Here is a 19,993-nt window from a genome sequence, read left to right as displayed (position 1 = left end):
GGATACTCAGATCACTAGGCATCCGTCGGATAGAATACTCAGATCACTAGGCCTTCGTCGGATAGGATACTCAGATCACTAGGCATCCGTCGGATAGAATACTCAGATCACTAGGACTCCGTCGGATAGAATACTCAGATCACTAGGCATCCGTCGGATAATATACTCAGATCACTAGGACTCCGTCGGATAGAATACTCAGATCACTAGGACTCCGTCGGATAGGATACTCAGATCACTTGGCCTTCGTCAGATAGGATACTCAGGTCACTAGGCCTCCGTCGGATAGAATACTCAGATCACTAGGACTCCGTCGGATAGGATACTCAGATCACTTGGCCTTCGTCAGATAGGATACTCAGGTCACTAGGCCTCCGTCGGATAGGATACTCAGATCACTAGGCCTTCGTCGGATAGGATACTCAGATCACTAGGCCTTCGTCGGATAGGATACTCAGATCACTAGGCATCCGTCGGATAGGATACTCAGATCACTTGGCCTTCGTCGGATAGGATACTCAGATCACTAGGCCTCCGTCGGATAGGATACTCAGATCACTTGGCCTTCGTCGGATAGGATACTCAGGTCACTAGGCCTCCGTCGGATAGGATACTCAGATCACTTGGCCTTCGTCGGATAGGATACTCAGATCACTCAGATCACTTGGCCTTCGTCGGATAGGATACTCAGATCACTAGGCCTTCGTCGGATAGGATACTCAGATCACTAGGCCTTCGTCGGATAGGATACTCAGATCACTAGGAATCCGTCGGATAGGATACTCAGATCACTTGGCCTTCGTCGGATAGGATACTCAGATCACTAGGCCTTCGTCGGATAGGATACCCAGATCACTAGGCCTTTGTCGGATAGGATACTCAGGTCACTAGGCCTCCGTCGGATAGGATACTCAGATCACTAGGCCTTCGTCGGATAGGATACTCAGATCACTAGGCCTTCGTCGGATAGGATACTCAGATCACTAGGCATCCGTCGGATAGAATACTCAGATCACTAGGCCTTTGTCGGATAGGATACTCAGATCACTTGGCCTTCATCAGATAGGATACTCAGATCACTAGGCATCCGTCGGATAGGATACTCAGATCACTAGGCCTTCGTCGGATAGGATACTCAGATCACTAGGCATCCGTCGGATAGGATACTCAGATCACTAGGCCTCCGTCATATCGGATACTCAGATCACTAGGCATTCGTCGGATAGGATACTCAGATCACTAGGCCTTCGTCGGATAGGATACTCAGATCATTTGGCCTTCGTCGGATAGGATACTCAGATCACTAGGCCTTCGTCGGATAGGATACTCAGATCACTTGGCCTTCGTCAGATAGGATACTCAGATCACTAGGCCTTCGTCGGATAGAATACTCAGATCACTAGGCCTTCGTCGGCAACATTCAACAACAAATGAAATAGTTCAAACTGTACATGTTAGTGTACCACTAAGCTATAGATAACTGTAACGGATAGTTTTCACTTCATGTCATCGTCTGAAGTCGAATTTCAACATCCACGAGGAAATTATTAGATACAAGAGGTATTTCATTCAAATGCGTGTCAGTAGGAATAAAATGAAAATATACGGACGTATCCTCTTGGGTCCGTTTACGTATGCCCGCATGATAGTACAAAATGCGTACAGAATGAAGCACTTTGCCAGACCGACGGGGTTTTGGAAGGTAAATATTATAATCTACGTTTCAATTACTTTCATTCGCGGAATTGGACTTGACATGTATACAGTAAATTAAAACGTACATGTTACGTAACATATCACCATGTCATAGTACTAGCCAGCTATTTGTGTATTTTTTTCAGGGGTTTCATGCAATAGCTGTTCACAGGAAGGCCCAATAAAAGAATGGCATGCAATTACGTTGTTGTTATATTTGGCCTGTGACATGCAAGTCTATTTCTCGTTTCATCAGACTTGTGTCATACGATCCCTGTACATTGCATGTTATCTCCACTTTAATATATAAAGTACCCATGTAGACAGTGGATCAAATTTATCAACATTTCACACAAACTGGCCTTTTACAAGATTCGAAAATCTCTGTTTGATACTTTTAAACTGTGATAAATACCAGTAAAATACATAGTGAATCAAACTTGTAATATATTCGGTTGGAGGGTGTCGATCACCACAGGTGGGGTTTTCCTGACTGCATCTATATTTAGAGTGATTGTATCACGTTTAGAAATAGTTTTCAGAGGGATAAAAATGCTGAGAACATTTCAAATGAAAACTAATAATTCCGGTACGAAATTAATTGATATGTGTAAAAGATGATCACTATTTATAGGTAATAGTAAGCTACATAACGGCAAAGGTGTTAGAATGCACTTGTAAAGGAGTGGGCGTGGTATAGTATTAACTGTTCAGTACATATATGGTTAATTCTATCATCAGTTTCGAAATTTATGACTTTAATCAAATGTTCTCTGATGTCCAATCTCGATTGAATTTGTTGAGAAAGAATGGTTTGCTGTGGAATCTAAATCAGTCGGATTCGTTAAACTAAAGCAGACGAATATATTGGAACAGTTAATGAAGATAGATTAAAGAGAATAAGTGACAGGAAGACATCTTGAATGCTCATAACATTGGTGACAGATGTAGTGTTAATCAAGTTGTGTCAGTTTTTGTGATATAGTGTTGAATACAGCACGGGAGACAATGGGTGTTAAAAGTAACGGAAGATCAGATAAGAAAACGAAACTGAAAGTAAAGGCTTAAAAATAAATCCTTGTTTGATAAGAAGTGTGAAGATGCTCGTGCGACATTTAACAACAATAAATCAAAGTACAACAGAACATCAATTAACGAATGTGAAAATTATATGCAATCATGCACCATTTCACAAAGTGCGCATGACTTACACGTATCTGCTAAATTATAAAAAAAAATCAACTAAAACTAAAAATAGCGAACGTAGCTATATTACCATTGATTCACTGTTTATCGTTTTCAAAGAAATGATGATGATGATGATGATGATGATGATGATGAAATAACATTTGATGAATTGAAAAAAGTGTGTTAAGGAACTCAAAGCGTCTAAACATCTGGTATTGATAATATATTAAATGAATATATAAAATACTTTCCCGAGGAGGCACTTATAATTATATGTAAATTGCTTAACTGATATTTGATTCCGGAATAATCTCAAAGTCCTGGATCACAGGTAAAATAAACCCCCTGTATGAAGGCGACCCAGAGGATCCAGTGACATATCATTGATTAGCTGTCTCGGTAAGTTATTTACTACGATGGCCGACAAAATCCTAACAAAATGATAAGAATTTTCATATTTTGTACCAAATAAAAGTGTACCATTGTATAAAAAGATATGCTAATTCTAATCATTTCGTATCATGCGTTGTACAAAAAGATAATAGATCGGGTTGTAAAAAAGTCTTTACTTTCACATGTACATGTACTCATGAATATTACAAATAGATTTGAAAAGTGTAACGATATTTACATGTATTTTGAACAACAGGCTCACCTTGTACTCAAACACTGTATAATTTCTCGTTGCCAAGCACGATTCCGTATAGGTCATTCCACTATTGAGAATATTTGTACTTTATACGTTTATATCAATATCTTTGTCTAAAAATTAAATAAAAACTGTTTTCAACATTTGTTGAGCTAAGAAAAGCCTTTGGTACGATATGGAGAGTGGGACTATGAAAAAAAAATACAAAAAAAAAAAAATAAATAAAGAAAATCAAAGGAAAATGTCTCTGTATCATTATAACTATGTATGATAATATCAAATTACGTGTGGAGTGGAAGAGTACATTGTCATCTTTATTAGGGGTAAGGCAGGGCGGAAATTTATCCCCATTTTTATTCTCTATCTTCTCCAATGATATTGGAGACTTCTTCCTCTGGAACAGTAACAAACCAATTCCAGAATGAACTTAACATTTTGGTGGAACTGTTTGTCCTGCTTTATGCTGACGATACCATAATTCTGCTGTTTACAGAGAGTTTTGGAATTTTTTTATAGATATTGTAAAACGTGGAATCTTGAAGTTAATGTAAAAAAACAAAGGTTGTGAAATTTGTAAGCAAAAGTAAAAAAGTAGCCCTATTTTTAAAATAAACGGTAAAAAATTGAAGACGTGGACTTGTGTAACATTTAATCATAATGGTTATTTCTTTATTTGTAAGTGAAAGCCGTGTAAACAGTCCCAAAAGGCGATTCCCTCAGGTTATCGGAAAATTAAAACTCAACATTTTCCCTTTGACTTACAACACAGATTATTTAATACTGTAGCGAAGTCTATACATATATATATATATATATAAAGTTTGGTGTGGTATTCCTCAACCCTAAAATCCTTTTACAAAATTTCAGGTGAACTTGTTCGACAATTCTGACCCCTATAGTAAAATAGGCATCACTACAGTATTAAATAATCTGTGTTGTAAGTCAAAGGGAAAATGTTGAGTTTTAATTTTATATATATACATATATATGTAAGAATTTTAGGTAGGATAAATACTTCACCAAACTTTGTATATATACAATATTACATCAAACATTGTATATATACATATATGTGTAAGAATTTTAGGTAGGATAAATACTTCACCAAACTTTGTATATATACATATATATGTAAGAATTTTAGGGTTGAGAAATACCACACCAAACTTTGTATATATACATATATATGTAAGAATTTTAGGGTGGAGAAATACCACACCAAATTTTGTATATATACATATATATGTAAGAATTTTAGGGTTGAGAAATACCACACCAAACTTTGTATATATACATATATATGTAAGAATTTTAGGGTGGAGAAATACCACACCAAATTTTGTATATATACATGGGTGGAGAAATACCACACCAAACTTTGTATATATACATATATATGTAAGAATTTTAGGTTGAGAAATACCACACCAAACTTTGTGTATATATATATATGTAAGAATTGAATTGTGGAGAAATACGTCACCAAACTTTACGGTTTATGGTGAACTTGGCCGTTATCATACGGAAGAAGTCGTAAAACTAAGAATGATGAAATTTTACAGTTCACTAATTAGTAATGTGTCTTTACTAAGTAGTTTAGTATAAAGATTGATGTTCCAGTTGTATGTTAGTAATTTGTGTAAGTTCAAATGGATAGAATTTTTTAATTGATGTAGGACAAAGTGTCATTTTCCAGAACCGGTGTAGCTTTACTAAACACTACATTGCAATACTTTTTAACAAAATTAATAGATCAATTTATGCAAAAGTGGAAGTCCGATATTGAAAGTGCTTCTCGTGGTGAGTTTTATGGTAATTTTAAAATTTACATGTTGTAATATGAAATTTACAATCGAAACAGGAAGGTGGCACAATGTCCAATGACAAGACACAAAATGTTCACTTTGTTTTAACTCTATAGGGATAAATTTCACTGTTTATTCCAGTGTCAAGATGTGAGAATGATAGACTTGATATAGAAATGTCTACCATTTTATTATCGTAGTGTTTCTAATTTAGTTAAAATGTACACGATATTATCAAGTTGTCACAAAAAATTATTATATTCTCTTTGTCTTTTATTAAGCAATTTAATCAAACTATTATAATAAAAATTATGTAAACATTATGTAGTATTACTGTATACTTACCATCCATTGTGTCATTTTTCTGTGTTGATATAGTGTTACCATTCGTTAAGCAGTTTAATGTATCTGAGAAAATCAATTTAAATTGAAACTCGAAACTTGGATTCACCAGCAGAGTGGATCAGATAAATATGATAGACACTGTTGAAGGGAATGTGATTTTCCAATTTATTTCAATCCGTAATATTTCATATTAAAACAATGTTTACACAATTTAAAAACGATATCTTCCGTATAGGATGTTATTGTGTTGTAATGTATTGTAAATGAATTTTATCTGAAGACACATTTTAACTATTTATCATCAGATGACGACGGATACCATCAGGTATTGATTTTATAAAGACCAATAGTGATGGTAAGTCTGTCAGAAATGCGAATATATTATACAAAACTAACTTTACTGCTGAAAACCTACTAAAAGTGCTTCATAATTTAGTAACCAAACATTTTCAAAATTCATCCATATCTTATCATTTAAAAGGGATATTCGAAAAAAATATATGTGTGTGTGTGTGTGTGTGTATGGGAGCAATGTAGCAGGTCTGACACAATAATAATTCTTGGAATAATCGACTGCGCGGTCGAACGTAATCAACAAGTAACAAAAATAACCCGGTAACACTTCGAGACCCTGAGAACCAGGCCCCACTTGTATAAAACATCTCAACTTGAGATTTCCTCAAGCCCAGATTTCCCTCAGCTAATATCTCCTTGAAAATATCTTGTATGAAAATTCCTCAAGGAATTTCAAGACATCCTAGCCGAGGACTTCCTCCGGTTCCTTGAGAAAATTTTATACAAGCCGTTTTTGAGGAGATATCAGCTGAGGAAAATCTCGACTTGAGGAAATCTCAAGTTGAGATGTTTTATACAAGTGGGGCCAGATCATAGGAATGAGTAATGTGTCTTTCTAAATATATTATATAGCAACGATATTGTGAAACAAATATTCCAGGATTTTATAAGAAATTATATCCACAAGACATATTGCTGAACGTTTGTTACAGATTCCTTCAGAAAAAACATACTTGGTAGAAAACTTACTTAGTCAGAAAAATACATGAATTTGAATTGACCCAATTATTTAACGCCTTGTATTTACTTTTATAAACCAACACTGTACCCAGTTGTCTAGGATTCCGATGTTATAGTCAACTCTGGCGCGAGATATGCAGGCAACTTGACTTGCTCGTCCCCGATCATTGTTTATTCACTTCAGGTTTTACAGTTTATTGGTAAAAGAGTTAGATACCTAAGAATAGATATGCATGTACATTATAATACTATTATATCACATACTTAATATTAAGATATTAGGGAAAATTAACTTACATGGTACAAGACGAGAAGAAAGAGAAAGGCTGGCGAGCACTTGAGTACGCCTACAAAAGTTATAGGACAATTGTTATTTTAATAGTGCTGGACAATATCATTTTACAGGAGCTAATTGGCATAAGATGCATAATCACACAACATACATTAGGGTTTGTTGGACGTAACGATAAACTCGATTGTAAATATTTGCCAGATTCATTTTCAATTTTATAATTTGTGTATGTGTATGTTGTAAATGAAAATCTGAAAACAAAATATTGTTTAAACCAAATATTTGCAAGAAAACAAAGCTATTTTCTATTACCTACTGTTAGTAATTGTACGTGTTTGTAAGACTACGGACAGTTCCAACAATACAATTTAAGAAACTTTTAAACATAAATTTGCTTCAAATACCCGGATGTTTTGATGGATTTTCATTTTAGATATCACAGTGCATTATCATAATGATTTAGCGTCGCTTTGTCATATATCTTAACACGATCTGTTCTTCAAAAGTTCATGGCTACATAAAAATATATCACACTCCCTTTATTAACGATAAGTTTGTTTGTTAATGCAGCCTGACGAGAAATTTGTTTGTTGATGTCATACATGTACAACGTAATTTCGGACTAGGAGGTCATTGAATTCTCGTGTTCGGACTATCGGACGTACGGACTACATGGTAGTCATCATTGTAACTGAAGAAATGACAAACCCGCCCTAAGAAGTTGTCGCTAGTAGGCCAATATCTATTTTCTTCTTTTGGGAGAATTTCTACTGCAAATCTGTCTTACGTACCCCACTTATAGCCGTGTAACTAAATTCACTTGGAATTCCCACGAATATGTATGTCAAATATTGATCTGGATTTCACTGTCTCTAAATTAAACTTGGCTCAATGAAGATATCAGAAAAAACAACAGTTAGTGAGTCACAAGTCGCTCTTTGCTGTATTGTGTCTAATGTTATTATGAATGTCATCTTTGTAGTGAATATCACGTGCAGTGGAAACATATTCCAAAGATGGACGCGCGAAAGACATACGCTTGAGTGTCACTACATGTGCCACATCGAGAGCAGGATTTCACTTCTTCGTATGTGAAATGGTAATTAAGTGTCCGACAATACAGCGCTCATCCTATTTATAACTGAAATGTTAAAGGGAAACCTAATTCATATATGGTGCTTATTGTGGGTCCTCTTTCTGGTTTCATGTTGGGTGTACACACCCGTCGACAAATGTCAAGACATATATCTATTGATACATACACGTAGAAACAAAAACAATGATTACAACGTATATTTGAATACTTCGTAAATGACAAATAGTATTGATATCTTAATATTCAATTAATGAATTATCTAAACAATCTACATGTCCTTTCTTCAACTCGACCTGTGTTAATGTAACAACACCCCGATAAATATACCCTAAGGGCAAACTTCAGTATATGATGTACAGGTTCCAGAAGGGGACGAAGGACATAGACGTGGGTGTGACTTCTATATGTTCATCGTTAAAATCCATTTGCAAAACAAGAGAAACGTATAAGTTGTAAAGACTGAAAGTGTAATTTAGTAGCTTTGTGTTATTGATAAGGTTTGATTCTTACCTAACACAGGTAGTCATCTCTGTTTACAGGTAAAGACATCAAATAAGCAGATGAAACGAAATGTTTTTTTTTTCTTAAAATGAAATTGTTTCTCCTTTGCCAATAGTTATAGTCCATGCATGTGCTTCTTAAACACATTGAAATCTGAAATTATTTACATTACATAAGAATATATTTTCATATTCAACTGAGCATAAATGTAACCTCTAACTTCGTTGTTGAAAAAAGAGTAGAAATTTGAGATGATAGGGATGCACCTGTAGATTGCTTATCGCCATCAAACCGTTTATACGTCTGTAGAACATACTCAATAATGCAAGCTTCATTATGAATAAACGCATCGCTACATTCCTGTACACGTATATCAGGTTAAAATCGCAGCTGATATAAATGCTTTCATACTCTGTAACGTGCTCGATGTACCGCAAAACATATACATCATCCATACTGGAAGGTGGAAAGACGATAATTAGCAGGGCGACAGGACGATAATTATTGTTTTGTCGCGACGAAAAGACGATAATTAGCAGAGCGACAGGACAAATGATTATTGTTTTGTCGCGACGAAAAGACGGTAGTTCGCGGGGGTGCAAAGACGATGATTATCGTTCTGTCGGTGCGACAAAAAGAAATGACAGAAATCAGCTTCCATACTAATCAGTGACAGGAAACATCTATAAGTAGTATTTCTTTATGTTTGTCTTGGAGTTCAGAGTCAAAAGATGACAACATTTCTCTGATGGTATCGTCATCATCTAAAAAATATCCTCAAGCAGATCACGCGTGTTGTTATAAAATGGGTTTTATCTGGCTTACTGCATAACTACTTTCTAAAACTGGACTTAAAATTCTTACGATGACTGGTCAGACACAATTTTGTTCCCTCTGTCATATCAAATGTTTCCCATTAATTTGACATCAAGTGAACTTTAAAATATTTTATATTGAGGAGCTGTCATTTTTGGAATAGTGATATAGTTCACCGGTAACCTCCTTCTACCAAAATCAAGGATTGGTAAAACATTGATGGTTTTGTCAATAATGTCCCTTTCTCGAGCATCATCAACACCAACAAAAAAACCAGTCAAATCAAAACATCTTGCATTAAAATCACCTATGTAAACATCCGTCCAACATTGTCGTAAAGTTATGCAATCTTAAACAAATTTGAAACAAATCTGCTGTAACATCAATTTCTCCAGTAGAAGAATGACAAGTAACAAACACACAGTACAAATACATGATCTTCTGTGAAGTAACAAACACACAGTACAAATACACGATCTTCTGTAAAGTAACAAAGACACAGTACAAATACATGATCTTCTGTAGAGTAACAAACACACAGTATAAATACATGATCTTCTGTAAAGTAACAAACACACAGTACAAACACATGATCTTCTGTAGAGTAACAAACACACAGTACAAACACATGAACTTCTGTAAAGTAACAAACACAGTACAAATACATGATCTTCTGTAAAGTAACAAACACAGTACAAATACATGATCTTCTGTAAAGTAACAAACACAGTACAAATACATGATCTTCTGTAATGTAACAAACACAGTACAAATACATGATCTTCTGTAAAGTAACAAACACACAGTACAAATACATTATCTTCTGTAGAGTAACAAACACACAGAACAAATACATTATCTTCTGTGAAGTAACAAACACACAGTACAAATACATTATCTTCTGTGAAGTAACAAACACACAGTACAAATACATGAACTTCTGTAAAGTAACAAACTCACAGTACAAATACATGATCTTCTGTAGAGTAACAACACATACAGTACAAATACATGATATTCTGTAGAGTAACAAATACACAGTACAAATACATTATCTTCTGTGAAGTAACAAACACACAGTACAAATACATGAACTTCTGTAAAGTAACAAACTCACAGTACAAATACAATCTTCTGTAGAGTAACAACACATCTTCTGTAGAGTAACAGTACAAATACATGATATTCTGTAGAGTAACAAATACACAGTACAAATACATGATATTCTGTAGAGTAACAAATACACAGTACAAATACATGATCTTTTATAGAGTAACAAACACACAGTACAAATACATTATCTTCTGTGAAGTAACAAACACACAGTACAAATACATGATATTCTGTAGAGTAACAAACTCACAGTACAAATACATGATCTTCTGTAAAGTAACACAGTACAAATACACGATCTTCTGTAAAGTAACAAACACACAGTACAAATACATTATCTTCTGTGAAGTAACAAACACACAGTACAAATACATTATCTTTTGTAAAGTAACACAGTACAAATACATGATCTTCTGTAGAGTAACACTCATGATCTTCTGTAGAGTAACAAACTCACAGTACAAATACACGATCTTCTGTAGAGTAACAAACTCACAAAATACATGATATTCTGTAAAGTAACACAGTACAAATACATGATCTTCTGTAAAATAACACAGTACAAATACATGATCTTCTGTAGAGTAACAAACACACAGTACAAATACATGATCTTCTTTGAAGTAACAAACACACAGTACAAATACATGATCTTCTGTATAGTAACAAACACACAGTACAAATACATTATCTTCTGTAGAGTAACAAACACACAGAACAAATACATTATCTTCTGTGAAGTAACAAACACACAGTACAAATACATTATCTTCTGTGAAGTAACAAACACACAGTACAAATACATGAACTTCTGTAAAGTAACAAACTCACAGTACAAATACATGATCTTCTGTAGAGTAACAACACATACAGTACAAATACATGATATTCTGTAGAGTAACAAATACACAGTACAAATACATGATCTTCTGTAGAGTAACAACACACAGTACAAATACATGATATTCTGTAGAGTAACAAATACACAGTACAAATACATTATCTTCTGTGAAGTAACAAACACACAGTACAAATACATGATATTCTGTAGAGTAACAAACTCACAGTACAAATACATGATCTTCTGTAAAGTAACACAGTACAAATACACGATCTTCTGTAAAGTAACAAACACACAGTACAAATACATTATCTTCTGTAAAGTAACAAACACAGTACAAATACATGATCTTCTGTAAAGTAACAAACACAGTACAAATACATGATCTTCTGTAAAGTAACAAACACAGTACAAATACATGATCTTCTGTAAAGTAACAAACACAGTACAAATACATGATCTTCTGTAAAGTAACAAACACACAGTACAAATACATGATCTTCTGTATAGTAACAAACACACAGTACAAATACATTATCTTCTGTAGAGTAACAAACACACAGAACAAATACATTATCTTCTGTGAAGTAACAAACACACACTACAAATACATTATCTTCTGTGAAGTAACAAACACGCAGTACAAATACATGAACTTCTGTAAAGTAACAAACTCACAGTACAAATACATGATCTTCTGTAGAGTAACAACACATACAGTACAAATACATGATATTCACAAATACACAGTACAAATACATGATCTTCTGTAAAGTAACAAACACAGTACAAATACATGATCTTCTGTAACAAACACACAGTACAAATACATGATCTTCTGTAGAGTAACAAACACACAGTACAAATACATTATCTTCTGTGAAGTAACAAACACACAGTACAAATACATGATCTTCTGTAAGAGTAACAAACACACAGTACAAATACATGATCTTCTGTGAAGTAACAAACACACAGTACAAATACATGATATTCTGTAGAGTAACAAACTCACAGTACAAATACATGATCTTCTGTAAAGTAACACAGTACAAATACATGATCTTCTGTAGAGTAACAAACACACAGTACAAATACATGATCTTCTGTGAAGTAACAAACACACAGTACAAATACATGATCTTCTGTATAGTAACAAACACACAGTACAAATACATTATCTTCTGTAGAGTAACAAACACACAGAACAAATACATTATCTTCTGTGAAGTAACAAACACACAGTACAAATACATTATCTTCTGTGAAGTAACAAACACACAGTACAAATACATGAACTTCTGTAAAGTAACAAACTCACAGTACAAATACATGATCTTCTGTAGAGTAACAACACATACAGTACAAATACATGATATTCTGTAGAGTAACAAATACACAGTACAAATACATGATCTTCTGTAGAGTAACAACACACAGTACAAATACATGATATTCTGAAGAGTAACAAATACACAGTAAAAAAACATGATCTTTTATAGAGTAACAAACACACAGTACAAATACATTATCTTCTGTGAAGTAACAAACACACAGTACAAATACATGATATTCTGTAGAGTAACAAACTCACAGTACAAATACATGATCTTCTGTAAAGTAACACAGTACAAATACACGATCTTCTGTAAAGTAATAAACACACAGTACAAATACATTATCTTCTGTGAAGTAACAAACACACAGTACAAATACATTATCTTTTGTAAAGTAACACAGTACAAATACATGATCTTCTGTAGAGTAACACTCACAGTACAAATACACGATCTTCTGTAGAGTAACAAACTCACAGTACAAATACATGATATTCTGTAACGTAACACAGTACAAATACATGATCTTCTGTAAAGTAACACAGTACAAATACATGATCTTCTGTAGAGTAACAAACACACAGTACAAATACATGATCTTCTGTGAAGTAACAAACACACAGTACAAATACATGATCTTCTGTATAGTAACAAACACACAGTACAAATACATTATCTTCTGTAGAGTAACAAACTCACAGTACAAATACATGATCTTCTGTAGAGTAACAAATACTGTTCTGCCCTTGCCATTTTTTAGTAGTGTTCCACCTTCTGTCCCCTGAATACCTCGCGTTCCGCCCGACGTTGAGACGAATGTTGATATATTTGTCCGAGACAATTAAATGTGGCCCAGATCATGCGATCGTATTATTTTTCATATTTCCCAACCTTCTGTTGAATTAATGCATACGTAGTTTACGCATCTGCATGCACTTATTTTCAATTTTGAGTTTGTTTATGTGACACTCGTTAAGCAGTTTACCAGTTATTCACTGTAGCATAATGCAAAGTTTCATATGCTCGTATTTTAAAAGCTGTGCTAATTGACTCATACCGCTTTCAATCTTTCTAAGTAACTAAACGTGTGGTTTTAAGTGCATCTGCGTGTGCTCATATTTCTTTCATATTTCTGATATTTTTCAATGTGTACATTTTACTCAGAATCAAATAGTAATTTCCAATTTTCTATAATCTTATTAACTTTAATTAAGTGTCAATCAAATTAAAACATAAGTTTAATTAACTGTTTGTATCTCTTCCATCTTTTACTATATATAGATATACAAATATCAGCAGTATCCGGTACGACAATAAAGCCTGACAACTCTACAAATTTGTTGGTTATCATGTCGGAGTCAGCACAGTAAAAGACAGTATTACTACCACAACTAAGAATGGCCGAGACCAAGGACCAAGGTAGTCCTGCCATGCAAGGGGAACCAGGTAGCCCAACCGCTGAAGTTGATGAAGGAAAACGTTTAAGAGCCTTAACCGATCGGGCTGTCGAGCAGTTTGAAGAAAGGGTGTCATTTTATTCGCAAAAATGTGCAAAGCTGGCAAAAGAACTGGATGGTATTCTAAACAGAGACTTTTGCATAATATCTGATATAGAGGATACCATGAAACACATCCAGGAAGTGTATGCAAATTATGTGAAAGAATCCAACATCTTCATAGCTTATCTTGAAAGAGAGAGAACTGACGCAAGCATTAGGGAGATATCTTCCCACAACTTTATACGAAGCAACATAGAGTCAAAGGTGTCGTACACTCTAAAACATTTAGAAAATCTATTATCTCAACCAGAACCTAGCTTTCACAGAACAGAGAGTGTAAAGTCTTCAAATAGCAAGAGATCATCTTCTTCGTCAAAAATTGTACAGCGACGTATGAAGGTCGCAGCAAAAAGGGCACAGCTACATTTTGAACAGAAAGAAGCTGAGTTAAGAAAACAACAGGCTCTTCTTGAGGAGGAAGAAATTAAGTTACGAGCAGCATCAGAGAGAAAGAAGTCAGAGCTTCAAATTGACATAGACATTCTTGCTTATAAACCAAAATAAGATTTTATCAGAGACTCCTGGTAGTCAGCAATCTGTAAACGTTCAAGTTATGAGTCACAGCATGTTGAGCATTATGCTGCAGGTGAAAATGCCCCTCCAATAGACCAAAGTTCTGTGTCACAATATGTTGAGCATAGTCCTGTCAGCAAATGTAATCCTTCCCAAGGTCAAGGTCATGAGTTTCAGTATGCCAGGCACAATGCTGTCAGTCAATATAGCCCTTCTTAAGGTCAAGGTCATATGTCTCAGCGTGTTGAGCATGTCGGTTAATCTAGCCCCTCCCAAGGTCAAGGTTATGTGTATGGCACACAAAATTGTTGTAGATAAGTGTATTCTTTCCCCAGGTCAAGGTCACGAGTCTCAGCATTTTGAGCATAATGTTTGTAAATCTAGCCCTTCCCAAGGTCAAGGTCATGTGTATGCCACACAAAATGTTGTAGGTAAGTGTATCCCTCCCCAAAGTCGTGTGTCACACCATACGAGTTCCATGCAATTAGGCCAAGGTCACATATCACTTGATGCGAACCCTATAGTTAACGCTACATGTCTCGGTACAGGTTATTCACCAGTGAACATGTTCCTCCCGCCATGAATTCTGATGCACCTCCCTTCAAGCCTCAAGGGTTTCAATCACAATGCTTATATTTCAGCAGGTATCTGCTCAGAAAAGATTTGATAATGTCAAGGTTAACGCAATTTGATGACCTCCCTGAAAATTACATTTCTTGGAAAGCAAGTTTTTTCTGGTATCATGAGAGTGGTAGGTGCAAACCCGACGGAAGAACTCGAGCTTCTTGTTAAATGGCTCGGTCCGAAATCGTCGCGTCATGCTAAGAGCATTAAGGCCTCCATAGCCGGCGATCCAATTCGCGGTTGTTCTGAAATTTGGAACCGTTTAGACGAGAAATATGGTAGCCCTGAAGTTGTTGAATCGTCTTTAAAGAAAAGGCTCGATAACTTTCCGCGACTCGCGCAGAGGGATCATGAGAAACTGTATGATTTGGTCGATATAATCTATGAAATCCTAACGGTGAAAAAGAACAGCAAATTCAGTGGTGTCCTTTCTTACTTTGACTTATCGCTCGGTACGAATCGGGTGGTCTCGAAGTTACCGCTTAGACTACAGAATAAGTGGATGGACCGAGCAGCCGCTTATAAGAGATCTCATGATCAAGCCTATCCGCCGTTCGAGTACTTTGCCGCCTTTCTAAAAGAAATGTCGACAGTCATGAATGATCCAGGTTTAATCATAGCGGTACCAGAAAATAACACAAGAGTTTCGCGCCGTCCAAATAATAGTCGTTGTCAAGATGTCATAGTGAACAAAACTGAGTTGAGGTGTGAAGCTGGAACTAAAGTACTGACAGACTTAAAAGTGTATATTCTGCGCTGGTAACCCAAAGCATACGTTGAATGACTGTTGGACATTTAAAGAAAAATCCATGTCACAGCGTAGAGAGATTCTCGTTGAGCATAAAATATGTTACAGATGCTGCAATTCAAACGCACACATATCCAGGGACTGTCATGAGAATGTCAAGTGTAAGATTTGTCAGAGCAAACATCACCCCTCAGCACTCCACCCTAAGCACAAAGGTACTCAAACCGAAGTAAGAGGTAATCAGAGGCCCCAGCCACCTCATGGCGAGGAGAATTCGACATCCTTAAATAATAAAACAGGTAAAAGAAAACTCTCAGAGATCTGCCACAGCCCATTGCACTAAAATATGCGGAAAAGAGTTTGGTGGCCGTTCCTGTGCCAAAACTCTATTTGTAAAGCTTCATCCGGTTGGTGAACCAGAAAAGTCCATACCCGTATATGCCATTTTAGATGAGCAGAGCAACAGGAGTCTTGGTCGCTCAGATGTATTCGACTATTGGAAAATTCCTGAACAGAATTCCGAACCATACGCTATTGTATCATGTGCAGGAAAACAGCTCGTGACAGGCCGTCGTCTGTCTGGGTTTGCAGTGACATCTTATGATGGAAGCCACTCTTTGAACTTACCCACTATCATAGAGTGTGACCAGATCCCAAACAATAGAGAAGAAATTCCTCCACCACAGGTCAGCTCCTCATATCCGCATATGAATGGTGTTCAACTTCCCACAATTAGAGAAGATATTGGGGTTCAATTACTTATTGGACGAGACCTCCCAGAAGCATTCCATGTGACTGAACAACGAATCGGTGGAAGCGACGAACCATTTGCATAGAGGCTTAAATTGGGATGGGTGATTGTGGGTGAAGTCTGCTGTGGTAAAACACACCGGCCGAGCAATGTCAACGTTATGAAGACAAGGGTTCTCGTCGATGGAAGGACAACCATCTTCGATGAATGCACCAGCAAGATACACGTTAAGGACCCACCGGATCTGTGCAAGGACGTATTCTTACGAACCAGCAAGGATGAAAATTCCGGTCTGTCTATAGAGGATGGTAGATTTATGAAAATCATGGATGAGGAATTCACAAGACAACCTGACGGATCTTGGTCGGCGCCCCTTCCCTTTCGTGTACCTCGTTCCCGTTTACCAAATAACCAGCCTCTCGCTCTCAAGAGAGCTCGCATGCTAGACGCTAGTCTCAAGAAGAATCGCATGAAAAGAGACACACGGTAGCCTTCATGAAGGAAATCATAGACAGGGGTCATGCTGAGATCGCATCACCTATATCTATAGATGACGACAGAGAGAGGTGGTACCTCCCGTTGTTTGGGGTATATCACCCTAAAAAGTCTGGGAAGATACGCGGCGTTTTTGATTCCTCTGCCAAGTTTAAAGACGTATCCTTGAAGGAAGTCTTAATGAAGGGCCCTGATCTCACAAACAGCTTGCTCGGAGTTTTACTTCGCTTCCGGAAGGGTAAGGTAGCCGTAACAGCAGACATCCAACAGATGTTTTATTGTTTTTCAGTCACTCCTGAGCACAGAGACTTCCTCAGATTCTACTGGTATGAAGCAAACGATCCATCGCGTCCCATGATAGAGTATAGGATGACCAAGCATGTGTTTGGAAACTGCCCGTCCCCAGCGGTGGCAAGTTATGGACTGCGCAGGACAGCAAAGGAAGGTGAAGGCGACTGTGGAGCCGACGTTTTGGAATTCGTAGAGAACAACTTTTATGTGGATGATGGTCTGATCTCTCTATCCACCCCAGATGAAGCTGTTGATCTATTGAGCCGTACTCAGGCTGCATTGTCTAGTGCAGGTATTAGTCTTCATAAAATCAGTTCAAACTCACAGGATATCATCAACAGTTTCCCGTCAGATGATTTAGCACAGGATCTCAAGGATTTAGATCTAGGATCTGATTCTTCCCTCCCAACGCAGCTTAGGACTATGCTGGAACCTGGAACCCGATACCTTTTCCATCAAGGCGTCTATGGAATCCAAGCCCTACACTCGTAGAGGAGTGTTGTCAACCATAAATAGTCTGTACGATCCTGTAGATTTCTTGGCACCTGTAACTATACAAGGCAAAACACTTCTTCGCAAAATGGTTGAAGAAACAGTCGATTGGGGTGAACCTTTATCAGCAGATCAACATAGCGAATGGGAAGCTTGGGAAAAGTCACTACAGGAGCTGGGGAGCTTACAAATTCCTCGTAGAACTCCGATTTCTGAAGACGACATCACCAATAAGGTTCACATATATGCCGATGCGTCAGAGCGAGCTATAGCAGCAGTGGCATACCTCCAAACAATAGACGTCGAAGGGAATATTCACGTCAGCTTCTTGCTAGGAAAATCTAAAGTGGCTCCTAAACATGGACATTCCATCCCACGACTTGAGCTTTGTGCCGCCTTGCTGGCTGTTGAAATTGTCGAGATCCTTCAAGAACAGATCTATACACCTTCCGAGAACATGATATTCTACTCAGATAGCAAGGTTCTTCTTGGTTACCTGAAGAACCGCACCAGACGATTTTATGTTTATGTTGCTAACAGAGTTAGTAGGATACTGCGTTTCACGAAACCGGTGCAGTGGTTCTATGTTGAGTCTGAAAATAATCCATCAGACCAAGGAACACGATTCCTGTCCGCGTCCATGCTGAGAGATAGCAAATGGTTACTTGGAGCAACACAACTATCCAAACATCTTGAACTGCCAGACGATCGTTTTCCTTTAGCAGAACCTGAAGAGGATAAGGAAATCCGTCCTGAGGCCGTGGTCAAGAAGACGGAGCTGATTCCAGCTCCAGTTACTTACCTGTTTGACAAATTCTTTCGGTGGTCAAAGCTAGTCAAAGTGATATCCCTCGTGATGTAACTTCTGGCCCAACAACTCCTGGATCCATGAGTGCTGCATGACTCCACTTGGACATTCAATCCTCCCCACGCATCTCACTTTAGAGGCGCGTGGGAGCGGATGATCGGAGTCGCACGCCGTATACTCGATGCTATGTTTCTAGAGAACAAGGGAAAAGAGCTCACTCATGAAGTGCTCACTACTTTAATGGCCGAAGTATGTGCCATCTTAAATGCGCGCCCTCTCGTGCCTGTATCATCGGATCCAGAACAGCCGTTTGTCCTGTCTCCCTCGGTTCTGCTTACTCAAAAGACAGAAGATCAAATAGAGTCTTTTGCTCATCTCGACGCGAAGGATATGTACCGAGCACAGTGGAGACATGTCCAAGTCTTGGCTGAGAAGTTCTGGTCACAATGGAGAAGAGAGTACTTGTCGTTGTTACCGCCAAGAAGAAAATGGCAAGAGAAAGAACGTAATGTCAAAGTCGGAGACGTAGTGCTAATGAAAGATACGCAGAGTGCCAGAAACGACTGGATGTTGGGAGTCGTCACACGCGCAATTGCTAGCGAAGATGGCCTAGTGCGAAAGGTTGAGCTCCGCGTCCGACGCAATGGTAAATCTACCTCTTTCCAACGTCCAGTCACAGAACTTGCAGTACTAGTTTCAGACGAATAAACTTTTCAAATGCGAGATTCTAGTCAGAATATCAGTATTAACCATTTTTGCATCGTTAGATCAGTTAAGTTTGATTTTCTGAGGAGGAAGATCCTGTTTTTTCATATGTAGATATTTACTCCATAAGTAGTATAGTATGGGGGTTCTTGTACCTGCCTTTTGATCACGTGCACAACGTGATCGTTTTCGAGTTTGATGTTATAGTTATTCTTCAGATTGTTGTAGGGTGATATGTTTATATCAGGCGAGGAGTGTTCTGCCCTTGCCAGTTTTTAGTAGTGTTCCAACTAC

At 37.1% G+C, this 19,993-nt stretch overlaps 1 protein-coding gene across 1 annotated transcript; it reads left to right on the top strand.

The window, feature by feature from the left end:
* The first annotated feature begins 18,274 nt into the window (after window positions 1-18,274).
* On the top strand, window positions 18,275-19,048 carry LOC132559922 (uncharacterized). The gene has a single exon (XM_060224557.1). The coding sequence runs from the start codon at window positions 18,275-18,277 to the stop codon at window positions 19,046-19,048; it is 774 nt and encodes a 257-aa protein (XP_060080540.1).
* The last annotated feature ends 945 nt before the right edge of the window (window positions 19,049-19,993 follow it).

This window comes from Ylistrum balloti, unplaced genomic scaffold (genome assembly GCF_031769215.1).
Source record: "Ylistrum balloti isolate Yb309-2 unplaced genomic scaffold, AGI_CSIRO_Ybal_v1 Utg369664, whole genome shotgun sequence".
NCBI lineage: Eukaryota > Metazoa > Mollusca > Bivalvia > Pectinida > Pectinidae > Ylistrum > Ylistrum balloti.
The sequence above is the reverse complement of the archived record's forward strand: the minus strand, read 5'-3'. Positions and strand labels throughout refer to the sequence as shown.